The sequence below is a fragment of the Protobothrops mucrosquamatus genome, unplaced genomic scaffold, assembly GCF_001527695.2.
Source record: "Protobothrops mucrosquamatus isolate PMUCROS unplaced genomic scaffold, P.Mucros_1.0 scaffold2327, whole genome shotgun sequence".
Taxonomy (NCBI): domain Eukaryota; kingdom Metazoa; phylum Chordata; class Lepidosauria; order Squamata; family Viperidae; genus Protobothrops; species Protobothrops mucrosquamatus.
Genome location: NW_015388410.1, coordinates 221055 through 233005, shown reverse-complemented (window position 1 = coordinate 233005; position 11951 = coordinate 221055). Strand labels below are relative to the sequence as shown.

The window sequence follows — 11951 nt, the reverse complement described above, 5'->3', positions numbered from 1 at the left end:
CTATCTATCTATCCATCCATCCATCCATCCATCCATCCATCCATCCATCCATCCATCCATCCATCCATCCATCCATCCATCCATCCATCCATCCATCCATCCATCTATCTATCTATCTATCTATCTATCTATCTATCTATCTATCTATCTATCTATCTATCTATCTATCTATCTATCTATCTATCTATCTATCTATCTAATCTGTCATCTACTCCATGTGCTGTTCAGCTTGAAAAGATCTGAAAACAACAAGGTGTATATTTGAAATTTGTGTAAAATCTCTTTTCAACTCTAGGGTGTATATTAAACAATGATTTTCAAACTTGAATAGTATTTCAGATCTACTCATCCATTAGATGTTGACTGCCAGCTGATAGTCATATTGAAAAAAAAAAAAGCTATTGACACAAGGCAGAAGCTGAGGTAGAAATTTGCAGTAGCAAAAGTGTCTTTGTCTCAACATGCCTGAAGCCTGTCCTCAACAGTCTTGAGAAGGCCGAGACTTTGACCGCTGAACAAGGCAGATCCATTGAAAATCTGAAAAAACCCCTTGTAGAAACTCTTGATAAACATATCACAGTCTTTTGAAGTAATCTGGCAATGTACATCAAGGGCTATGCATATGCACAAAGAGTTGTAGACATGAAGCAGTGGAGAGTCTACAAAGGAAGATGATTAGGGGACTGGAGGCTAAAACATATGAAGAACGGTTTCAGGAATTGGGTATGTCTAGTTTAATGAAAAGAAGGACGAGGGGGGACATGATAGCAGTGTTCCAATATCTCAGGGGCTGCCACAAAGAAGAGGGAGTCAAGCTGTTCTCCAAAGCGCCTGAAGGCAGGACAAGAAGCAACGGATGGAAACTAACCAAAGAGAGAAGCAACCTGGAACTAAGGAGAAATTTCCTGACAGTGAGAACAATTAATCAGTTGGAACACAATTTGCCTCCAGAAGTTGTGAATGCTCCAACACTGGAAGTTTTTAAAAAGAGACTGGACAACCATTTGTTTGAAATGGTATAGAGTTTCCTGCCTGAGCAGGGGGTTGGACTAGAGGATCTCCAAGATCCCTTCCAACTATTCTATTCTATTCTATTCTATTCTATTCTATTCTATTCTATTCTATTCTATTCTATTCTGTTCTGTTCTGTTCTGTTCTGTTCTGTTCTGTTCCGTTCCGTTCCGTTCCGTTCCGTTCCGTTCCGTTTTGTTCCGTTCCGTTCCGTTCCATTCGATTCGATTCGATTCGATTCCATTCCATTCCATCTGCTACTGAAGTAAGGAAGTGGTTTCGGGGATATATATACATATTGAGGAATGATATATAGGTGTGTATTTCTACATATGTACATTTGGAGGTGTTCTGAAACAAATATATTGTTTCTCTCTCTTTAGGTTGAATGTGTGGACTTCAGTCTATCCCACCGCAATGTCAGAGTTCAACCAGACAGTGGCCCATTTTGTATTCTTGGGACTGACTAATATCCGGAGTCTGGAGCTGGTATTATTTATCATTTTTTTAATCATCTACCTGCTTATTTTAATAGGGAATATCCTTATCATAGTGACGGTGGCTTGTGACTGCTGCCTCCACACCCCCATGTACTTCTTGTTGGGGAACCTCTCTTTCATTGACATTTGCCATTCCTCTGTCACTACGCCCAAGATGCTGCTTGACACTTTCCTCTACCCAAAGGTCATCTCCTTTGGGGGATGTATGGCCCAACTCTTCTTCCTCCACATCTGTGCTTGTGCTGAGATCTTCCTCCTGACCATCATGGCTTATGACCGTTGCGTTGCCATCTGCTACCCATTGCACTATGTGAAACATGTCAACCTGAAGATCTGTGCTTACTTGGTGGGTGGTTTGTGGGTGGGCGCAAGTGTCCACTCCCTGGTCCAGACGGTTCTCACCATTCGCCTCCCTTACTGTGGCCCAAATGTCATAGACAGCTTTTTCTGTGATGTCCCCCCAGTCATCAAGTTGGCTTGCACTGATACGTACTTCACCGGCGTTCTCATTGTATCAAACAGTGGCATGATCTCCTTGTTGTGCTTCTTGGCCTTGGTGACTTCCTATGTTATCATCCTGTTCTCACTGAGAAGACGGACAGCTGAAGGCCGTCGCAAAGCTTTCTCAACTTGTAGTGCCCACCTACTGGTTGTGGTCTTGTTCCTGGGGCCATGCATCTTCCTTTACATTCGCCCTGCTTCCAACTTCTCCTCAGACAAACTGGTAGCTGTCTTCTACACCATGGTTACTCCTGCCCTCAACCCTGTGATCTACACCCTGAGGAACGAAGAGGTAAAGAAGTCCATGCAGAAACTCTGGATCCGGAAGAAGATCTTTTTTACGAGATGAGTTGGCCAACTAACTTGTCAAGAAGATAGGACAGGAGAATTCACTGGAATTCAGTCAGATAAGTTATCATTCACTGCAGATGTGAGCATTTTTAAAAGTTGCTAGGCTTCCCTATATTGGAAGATTGGCCACTGGGAATAGTACCTCAAGTTTCCAGGCATTTGTAAAGTTTATGAACTTTATAAACCCAGAAAATGATGTCCCATCGTTCTGGAGCATGATGAAGCTAACTATCTAGGACTGTTTGGGAACAGAGCTTGCTGGAATGGGAAACGGTTGACACTACGATCCTGCCTGAAGCTTGAAGAGCAACTTGTGATGTCTTCCTCCAGATGTGAGAAAGAGGCAGGAATCAGAGATGAAGGGACGGGTGAAAGGAGAGCAGGCATAAGAGGGTTATTTTTGCCAGCCAAAGTGCATTTAGATGAAGATCTATGGAGATTCTCCATCATCCAAGTCATGGTTGTCCCAAAGGTGCTTTTTTCATGAGGCAATTGGACTTTCTTGTTTTCACTTTTCACTTCTTGGATGAAAAGCAAAATGTCTTCAAAAAAAACAAGAAAGCCCAGTTGACTTGCGAAAAAAAGCATATTTCGGACATTTAGATGAAGGGTAAGGAATCATTTGGAAGGTAGAACCAAAATAGCAATAGCCCTTAGACTTATATACCGCTTCACAGTACTCTACAGCCCTCTCCAAGTGGTTTACAGAGTCAGCCTATGGCCCTCAACAATCTGGGTCCTCATTTTACCAACCTCGGAAGGATGGAAGGCTGAGACACCCTTGAGCTGGTGAGAATCAAACTGCCGAACTACCGTTCCCAAAGGTGCTTTTTCAAGAGGCAGCTGGATTTTCCTTGAAAACGTTTCGCTTCTCAGCCAAGAAGCTTCTTCAGTTCTTCAGTAATGCAGACAGATATTCTCCTTTATCGGTATCGTGGATGTTTAGTTGATCGGTGGCTTTTAACAATCTTTGCTTCATCACATTCATCTATTTGAGGAATGTATACAGGGCCACCCAATATGAAATTCCCAAATTGCATGCCAGAGATTTAAAAAAATAATAATAGCCCAACACAAGGTGTAGATATGTGTGAGTATGTACTGTATATATTATAATTATATAATAATTCCATTAATCTCAGCATAAGTGTGAATGTAAATATATGACATGTTAAAACGTCAGGATAATTTTCATAAGGAAAGTTTTTGGTTGGTAATGAAAAGATAACAGATTTGGTTATTTCTCACCAGTGCATTCAATGTCTCCAGAGACTGCCAATTCTTGATATTCACAGTTAAAAGCATTGGCTATAATTTAGGACTGTCATTTTTTCATTGTATCTGTTCTGTTTTTCCATAGAACTTAAATTCCAAAACTTGGAGAGGAAACAATTCATCTTGGTTATGTATGAGTTTATATACCTTGATCCAGTGGTGGGATTCAAATATGTGAACAATATGTGAAACTGTGTGGATGCAGCTTCCGGAAGTCCATTCTGGGCCTGGGCAACAAAAAATTAGTTACTGGTTCTGCCGAAGTGGTGCGAACTGGTTGAATCCCACCACTGCCTTGATCTCAATCACATCTTCCTTCCTTCCTTCCTTCCTTCCTTCCTTCCTTCCTTCCTTCCTTCCTTCCTTCCTTCCTTCCTTCCTTCCTTCCTTCCTTCCTTCCTTCCTTCTTTAATACTTAGATATCCTCCTTCCCATCAGTCTTGCTCATATCATTGTTAATAATGGAATATTAAGTTTGATGTCTCTTAAAAATGTAACCCCAAAACTATGGTGCCCTAAGGGAGAAAACATGTATCAAAACTCCTATTACAGGTAGTCCTTGACTTACGACTACAATTGAGCGCAACATTTCTGCTGCTAAATGAAACATTGGTTAAGTGAGTTTTGCCCCATTTTACTACCTTTCTTGCCACAATTGTTAAATTGAATTACTACAATTGTTAAGTTAGTAAAATGGTTGGCTTCCCCATTGACTTTGCTTGTCAGAAGGTCCCAAAAGGAGAACACATGACTCCAGGACACTGCAACCGTCATAAATATGAGTCAGTTGCCAAGTGTCTGAATTTTGATGATGTGAAATAGGAATACTGCAATGGTCGTAAGAGTGAAAAACAGTCATAAGTCACTTCTTTCAGTGCCGTTTTAACTTTGGTCACTAAATGAACTGTTGTAAGTTGAGGACTGCCTGTATATTGCATATTATTATATGTTATGAAGCTGATATCTATTCTGCAGATTAAATGTATTTAACTTTGTTTTTTTGCTTCTTTTTCATATACTCTCTAAATTTGATAATAATGGGGATGAGTGTCAACGCTGTGACAATGGATGTCAACGCTCTGATTACTGAGAATCAGTAGCCATTTTACTTTTGCTTTTAACGTGCTTTTTCTCTTCTTTTAGAGTTCAGATGTAGGAGGGGGGATGGGATAAATGTCTGAGGGTTTAGCTAGCCATAATAATGGACGGCTGGCCGACAGCTGAGGAGGCTATGCAGTGGGTCGTACCTGGGAAAAGGAGAGCATGCGAGGCCAGGAGGGATGGGACGGGGGGGGGAGGGAAACCAGCCATTCTGGGATGCATCTGGCCACATGGGACCTCAGCGAGTTACTGGGCGGCTGGTTGAAGAGGGATGGTTGCCATCTCCAGAGCATGGCATGCGTGCCCAAAGAAAGGGCTCTGAGTGCCACCTCTGGCACCCGTGCCATAGGTTCGCCACCATTGGTATAGGGTCTCCTTCTTCAGCAGGGGGTTGGACTAGAAGACCTCCAAGGCCCCTTCCAGCTCTATTCTGATTCTGATCTAGTGACCATTGAAAGTGACAATCGCTTATGACCATTTTTCACCAGACCATTGCAGCATCCCCGTGGTCACATGATCAAAATTTGGACAATTGGTAACTGGCATGCACTTATGATGGTTGCAGTGTCCTGGGATGATGTGTTCACCGCTTGTGACCTTCGGGACCAAGCAAAATCAATGGGAGAGCCAGATTCATTTCACAATAGTGTCACTAACTTAGCAAATGTGGCAAGAAAGGTTGTAAAATGGGGCAAAACTCACTGAACAACTGCCTTGCTTGGCGATGGAAATTTGGGGCTTCATTGTGGTCATAAGGAGAGGACTACGTATAACTTTATTTTTCAAACTCGCATGCAAAAGGTTGTATACACCCCAATTTAAAGAGTAACAAGCATACAAAGCCCAGTTTTAAAATCTCATAGGGTTTCCTGCTTGAGCCGGGGGGGGGGGGGGTTGGACTAGAAGATCTCCAAGGTCCCTTCCAACTGTTATTCTGGTATTTTGTTATAAAGCCTTAGTAAGACCACACTGGGAATACTGCATCCAGTTTTGGTCACCACACAATAAAAAAGATGTTGAGACTCTAGAAAGAGTACAGAGAAGAGCAACAAAGATGATTAGGTGCCCGGAGGCTAAAACATATGAAGAACTGTTGCAAGAACTGGGCATGGCTAATCTAGTGAAGAGAAGGTCCAGGGGTGACATGATAGCAGTGTTCCAATATTTGAGGGGCTGTCACAGAGAGGAGAGGGGTTCAACCTATTTCCCAAAGCGCCTGAAGGCCAGACAAGGAATAATGGATGGAAACCGATCAAGGAGAGATTCAATCTAGAAATAAGGAGAAATTTTCTGATGGTGAGAACAATCAACCAATGGAACAGCTTGTCTTCAGAAGTTGGGTGCTTCAAGTAGAGACTGGACAGCCATTTGTCCAGAATGGTATAGGGCCACTTGCTTGAGCAGGGGGATGGACTAGATGACCTACAAGGTGCCTTCCAACTCTGTTATTCTGTAAATTCTGTAGTTAACGTCAGATCTGAAGTCTGCTTCCTTGCCTGTGGTAGGAACCTCCCTATTTCTATCAATCATCAAATTATTGAAAAGAAACAGTGCCACATCTTGAAATATTTGAGCCTTCTTAATGAACTCCTTTGGCTCCTGCGTGGACTTGCTGACCGCGGAGTTTAGTCAAGGCATTTAACATGTCCTCATTTCGCAGCGTGTAGATGACCGGGTTGAGCAAGGGTGTGACAGCTGTGAAGAAAATGGAAACAATTTTGTCTGCAGCCAAACTCTTGGCTGGCCTGAGGTAGATGAAGATACAGTGGCCCAAGAAGAAGGTTACGACGGTCAGGTGGGCAGCGCAAGTCGACAGAGCCTTGCGTCGTCCTTCAGAGAAGCGGTTCCTCAAGGAGACCAGGATGACCACATAGGAGATGACCAAAATGATGAAGCAAATCACGGAGATCAGCCCTGAATTGGAGACAATGAGGATCTCAAAAACATAGGTGTCGGCACACGCTAGCTTAATGACAAGGGGGACATCACAGAAGAAGTTATCGATAGAGTTGGGGCCACAGTAGGGCACGCTGAGGGTCAATGCCGTCAAAGCAATGGAGTGGACGAGGCCTCCTAGCCACATGGCCACCGCCAAGCTGAGACAGACCCGGCGGCTCATGATATTTGTGTAATGCAAAGGATGACATATGGCAGCGTAGCGATCATAGGCCATGATGGTCAGCAGGAAGATCTCTGTGCAGGCAAAGAGATGAAGGAAGAACATCTGCGCAATGCATTCTTCAAAGGAGATGGTTTTGGACTCGGTCAGGAAGTCTGCTAGCATTTTGGGCATGACCACGGAGGAATGGCAGACGTCGATGAAGGAGAGGTTGCTGAGGAAGAAATACATGGGGCTGTGCAGCTGGTTGTCGTAGACGATGGTGATCACGATGAGAATATTGCCAACGAGGATCAAAGAGTAAATGGCAATGAAAAGAACAAAAAGCACCAGTTCGGTGTTGTGATTGGCGGTGAGTCCAGATAAGATGAATGCTGTAACTTCTGTAGTGTTCTCTGCCGGCATGGTCTTCTGTGGAGAAAGTAGGAAGGAAAGAAGAACAATATTATAACAGCGTAGCAGAGTTGGAAGGGACCTTAGAGGTCTTCTAGTCCAACCTCCTGCTCAAGCAGGAAACCCTATATGATTAGGGGACTGGAGGCTAAAACATATAAGGAACGGTTGCAGCAATTGGGTATGTCTAGTTTAATGAAGAGAAGGACGAGGGGGGACATGATAGCAGTGTTCCAATATCTCAGGGGCTGCCACAAAGAAGAGGGAGTCAAGCTATTTTCCAAGACGCCTGAAGGCAGGACAAGAAGCAATGGATGGAAACTAATCAAGGAGAGAAGCAACCTAGAACTAAGGAGAAACTTCCTGACAGTTAGAACAATTAACCAGTGGAACAACCTGCCCCCAGAAGCGGTGAATGCTCCAACACTGGAAGTTTTTAAGAAGAGACTGGACAGCCATTGTTCAAAATGGTATAGGGTTTCCTGCCTGAGCAGGGGGTTGGACTCGATGACCTCCAAGGTCCCTTCCAACTTTATTATTATTATTATTATTATTATTATTATTATTATTATTATTATTATTATTATTATTATTATTATTATTATTATTATATGGTTGTCCAGTCTCTTCTTAAAAACCTCCAGTGTTGGAGCACCCACAACTACTGGAGGCAAGTCGTTCCACTGATTAATTGTCAGGAAATTTCTCCTTAGTTCAAGGTCGGTTCTCTCCTTGATTGGTTTCCATCCATTATGAACTTAGGTGACTCAAATTGTCCTGGTAGGCAGTATTATGTATCAGGAAGTAGATGGAACTAGGTTGGGAAGGAGTTGGCTGGACAGGGAAAATAATTGGATGAATCTCTGTACATCTGACAAAGTGGGATGAACAAAACAGAATAGTGGAGTTGGAAGGGACCTTGTAGGTCTTCTGATCCAACTCCCTGCTCAACAGAAGACCCTATACCATTTTAAGATAAGTGGCTGTCCAGTCTCTTCTTAAAATCTTCCAGTGATAGAGCACCTAAAACTTCTGAAGACAAGCTGTGCCACTGGTTAAGTGTTCTCACTGTCAGGAAACTCCCCCTTAGTTCTAGTTTGCTTCTCTCCTTGATTAGTTTCCATCCATTGCATCTTGTTCTGCTTTCAGGTGCTTTGGGAAATAGGTTGACCCCCTCTTCTTTGTGGCAGCCCCTCAAATATTGGAACGCTGCTAACATGTCACCTCCTAATCCTTTTTTTCACTAGACTAGCCATACCCGATTCCTGCAACTGTTCTTCATATGTTTTATTCTCCAAGCCCTTAATCATCTTAGTAGCTCTATCACATATATCAGCTGTCACTGTCTACAATAGCTGAACTATCAGACAGACTTCAGGTCTCCAAATTACCATGTCAGTTTTAATAAAAAAAATGGGCATGTTAGTTCAGACAGCAGAACTGCATTTCTACCCAACCTGATACAGCCATGCTACATATTACGCAGGAGACTGATAATCAGAAAACCCAATATTATTTGAAATGGATTCATAGAGGAGATTGGGACTAGGGTCATGGCATGAGGGGAGATTCTAGTTTTGAAAATCGCAAGATTCCAAATTAAGGTCCCCAAATTTCAGAGCCAGGATTTATGATCTACAATCTTGTGCTCAGGAGCGACCTTCAATCCTAACTTTAGATATATTTTTGTTTTCATTTCTGCTTCACATAAATTCACACAAAAGGATCAGTCTATTATCTGAAAGATTAGAGACATACAATAGGGGAAGGATGCCAGTAAATAAAACACTCTCCTAGATCCTTCTTCTGTAATAATAAAATAATAGATCAGGGGTAGTCAACCTTGGCTCTTTTATGACTCATGGACTTCAACTCCCAGAATTCCTGAGCCAGCTAAGCTGGCTCAGGAATTCTGGGAATTGAAGTCCACGAGTCATAAAAGAGCCAAGGTTGACTACTCCTGTAATACTGTAGATTGTCAAGAATAACGTTGCTGCAATTTCAGATAGTTCACCTAGGTTTACAGTTGAGGTTTACAGGTGTAGAGGTTTACAGTTGAGCTTTTCACATTTCCCTAAGGCCAGGTTTGGCTATCCTGTTAGATATTATCTGGTGTTCCACAATTACTTTTTCTGCATGAAAAAGTTCAACAACAATTGACACATTCCGTACAGGCAAGGACTGTCAGAGGACAAACCTATTCCTTCCATATGGTTAATTTTAACAGTTTTACAGTTACTGTGCTCAAAATCTCTTCATTTATTTTACACCTCGGAGAGAGGGGGAAAAAAAAATCTGGGATTTCTTTGCAGGTGAAAACACAGTTTGTAACTGGGGGAGGTTTTTTTTTTTTTTTTTAAAAAAAGGACTTATTGTTTGAGTGAAACCTATCTGCAATATTTTGGTCCCATTACATTAATGAATCTCTTCCATATTTGCAAAGTGATTTTTAAAATTTATTTTATATTGCTTTCAAAATAACAAAAACAAAAAACAAAAGAAACAAGACAGAAAGATAATTATGATAAAAATACATGCTTTGTCAAAGAGAGAGAAAAAAAATGATTTAAGTAACAGGGAAAAAATTGGGCAGGTCCTATGTTGTAACTTCCAAGGTTAAATCTTCATCATTGTCTATCACAAAGAATGTGTTATTAAAACATAAATATGGATGGATAATGCATCTCAGTGTTTCTCAACCCTGGCAACTGTTATTTCTGACCAATGCACTCCAAGTCCTAATAAAGGAGAATATTTGCGCTCTAAGTCACTACAGACTGATTGCAAGTTGTTGATGTTGACAGTTAAAACATCTGCTATAATTTAGGATTATCATATTTTCACTGTATCTGTTCTGTTTTTCCATAGAACTCAGATTCCAAAACTTGGAGAGGAAACAATTCATCTGTGTTATGGATGAGTTTATATACCTTGACTTCAATCACATTTTCCTTCCTTCCTTCCTTCCTTCCTTCCTTCCTTCCTTCCTTCCTTCCTTCCTTCCTTCCTTCCTTCCTTCCTTCCTTCCTTCCTTCCTATTCCATTTAGTCTAAACTTTGCGTTATGTGTGTAAAATTTTGTGCAGATCGCTAGTGCTAAGTGCTCTCCCCCCTCCCCCGTATTCACCAAATGCTATTGTGTAAATCATTTGCTCTGTTCTAAAAGCCTGGAAGTGTGTTGTCAAATGCACAACATGCTGAGTTTATCACCTGCAGAATTTATGACACTGCTGTTCATCAGAGGGCATTTTATGCATTTCATATATTTGGGAAATGATCTTTTCAGAACTATGGACTAGGAACTTGTTTAAACTGTAGCACAGGGGTTTCATGGCACTAAGTTATTATTTATTTTTCTGCATTTGTCTTGTGCAAATGCAGAACATCACCACCACTAGGCTAGAAAGACAATGAATAATCATGCATTATTTTCAGAATTAATTATAGTTAAGTGCAGCAGTGTAAATTTTCACAAAATTAGAACTTCAGTTTCTTTCTCTAATGCTATATCCCACCCACCCCAAAAAATTATGTATGGCTTTAAAAAAAAAGATGTTTGCAAAACAACCTTTTAAAATAGAAAGAATAAAATAGCACTTACATACATGCTGGTGCTTGCAATAATTAGGAGAGTTTTATTTCTGAATAAATTCCTTATGCTCAGTATCACAAGAACAAGGTTTTAGGAGAAGCCATAGAATTCAGTTTAAAGAAATGAAGTCAGTCTGTCTTCAAACCTTTGTTTGTTCCTTCCAGGATGTGATGATAATAAAAGTTCACCTTTAATAGTTTAATTCTTCCTTCGGAAGTAAATGATATCTGCTTAAGTAGTCAAATGCATACTCCGATTAATTCCATATAACTTAATCCATATAATTCCATATAACTTAATCCATATAACTCAAAATAAAATGGACAGAGAGATGATCTTTTTGCATCAAAATTTACTAGCATGGAAGCAATCTAATATGTTTTTTTTCAGTGCCTTTGACTTCTAGAAAATTACTCAGCATCTGTCATTAAAATGCACCTCTCCCCCCCAAAAAAGGAATGGTAAACATAAAATCAAATATAGTTTGCATCATCCTTGCAATTAGCTCTTAAATATAATTGTGAGTCGGTAATAATTCATGTCAGTTATTTGGAGGTCAAAGAGAAGCATAATGCTTTGAGGATTCAACTCAGAAGTAACACCAATTAGGTCACTAGGGAAGTTGTCATGCTGCCCAAAGTTTTGGAAACTGTAAAGTTAATCTCAGAAATGTTTTAATAAGCCCTCTTAGGCTTTGAAGGGTTAGATTCTTGGTGTTATGCAGAGGAAGAACAGCACACGAACACCCAAACATTACAGCAAAGTTTGGCAGAAAAGTATCTACACAAGTTTTGGACAATAGCACTTCTAATTCACTAGTTTTGGCAGTAGAGCCTGAAATTTATGGAATTCTGTCATCCAGAATACCTGGAAAACCCCATGTTGCTGATCTCCCACTTTGAAAAAGGGTGAAGGACTTCAAGGTGAGGGCTTTTGCTAACTTCATGGAGAGATCTCTATAGTTTGCTGTGGGCAGAATAACAGAAAAAACAGAGGTGGAAGGGACCTCAGAGCTCTTCTAGTCCAATTCCCTGTAGGTAGTCCTCAACATATGACCACAATTGAGCCCAAAATTGCCATTGCTAAGCAAGACAGTTGTTAAGTGAGTT

At 41.0% G+C, this 11951-nt stretch overlaps 2 protein-coding genes across 2 annotated transcripts; one reads left to right on the top strand and one right to left on the bottom strand.

Moving 5' to 3' along the window:
• The first annotated feature begins 1419 nt into the window (after positions 1-1419).
• Positions 1420-2361, top strand: LOC107295392 (olfactory receptor 1509-like). The gene has a single exon (XM_015824706.1). It carries the CDS (start codon positions 1429-1431, stop codon positions 2359-2361), a length of 933 nt encoding a protein of 310 aa, XP_015680192.1. The 5' UTR covers positions 1420-1428.
• A 3957-nt stretch (positions 2362-6318) lies between these two features.
• Positions 6319-7263, bottom strand: LOC107295386 (olfactory receptor 4E1-like). The gene has a single exon (XM_015824701.1). It carries the CDS (start codon positions 7261-7263, stop codon positions 6319-6321), a length of 945 nt encoding a protein of 314 aa, XP_015680187.1.
• Positions 7264-11951: the final 4688 nt, after the last annotated feature.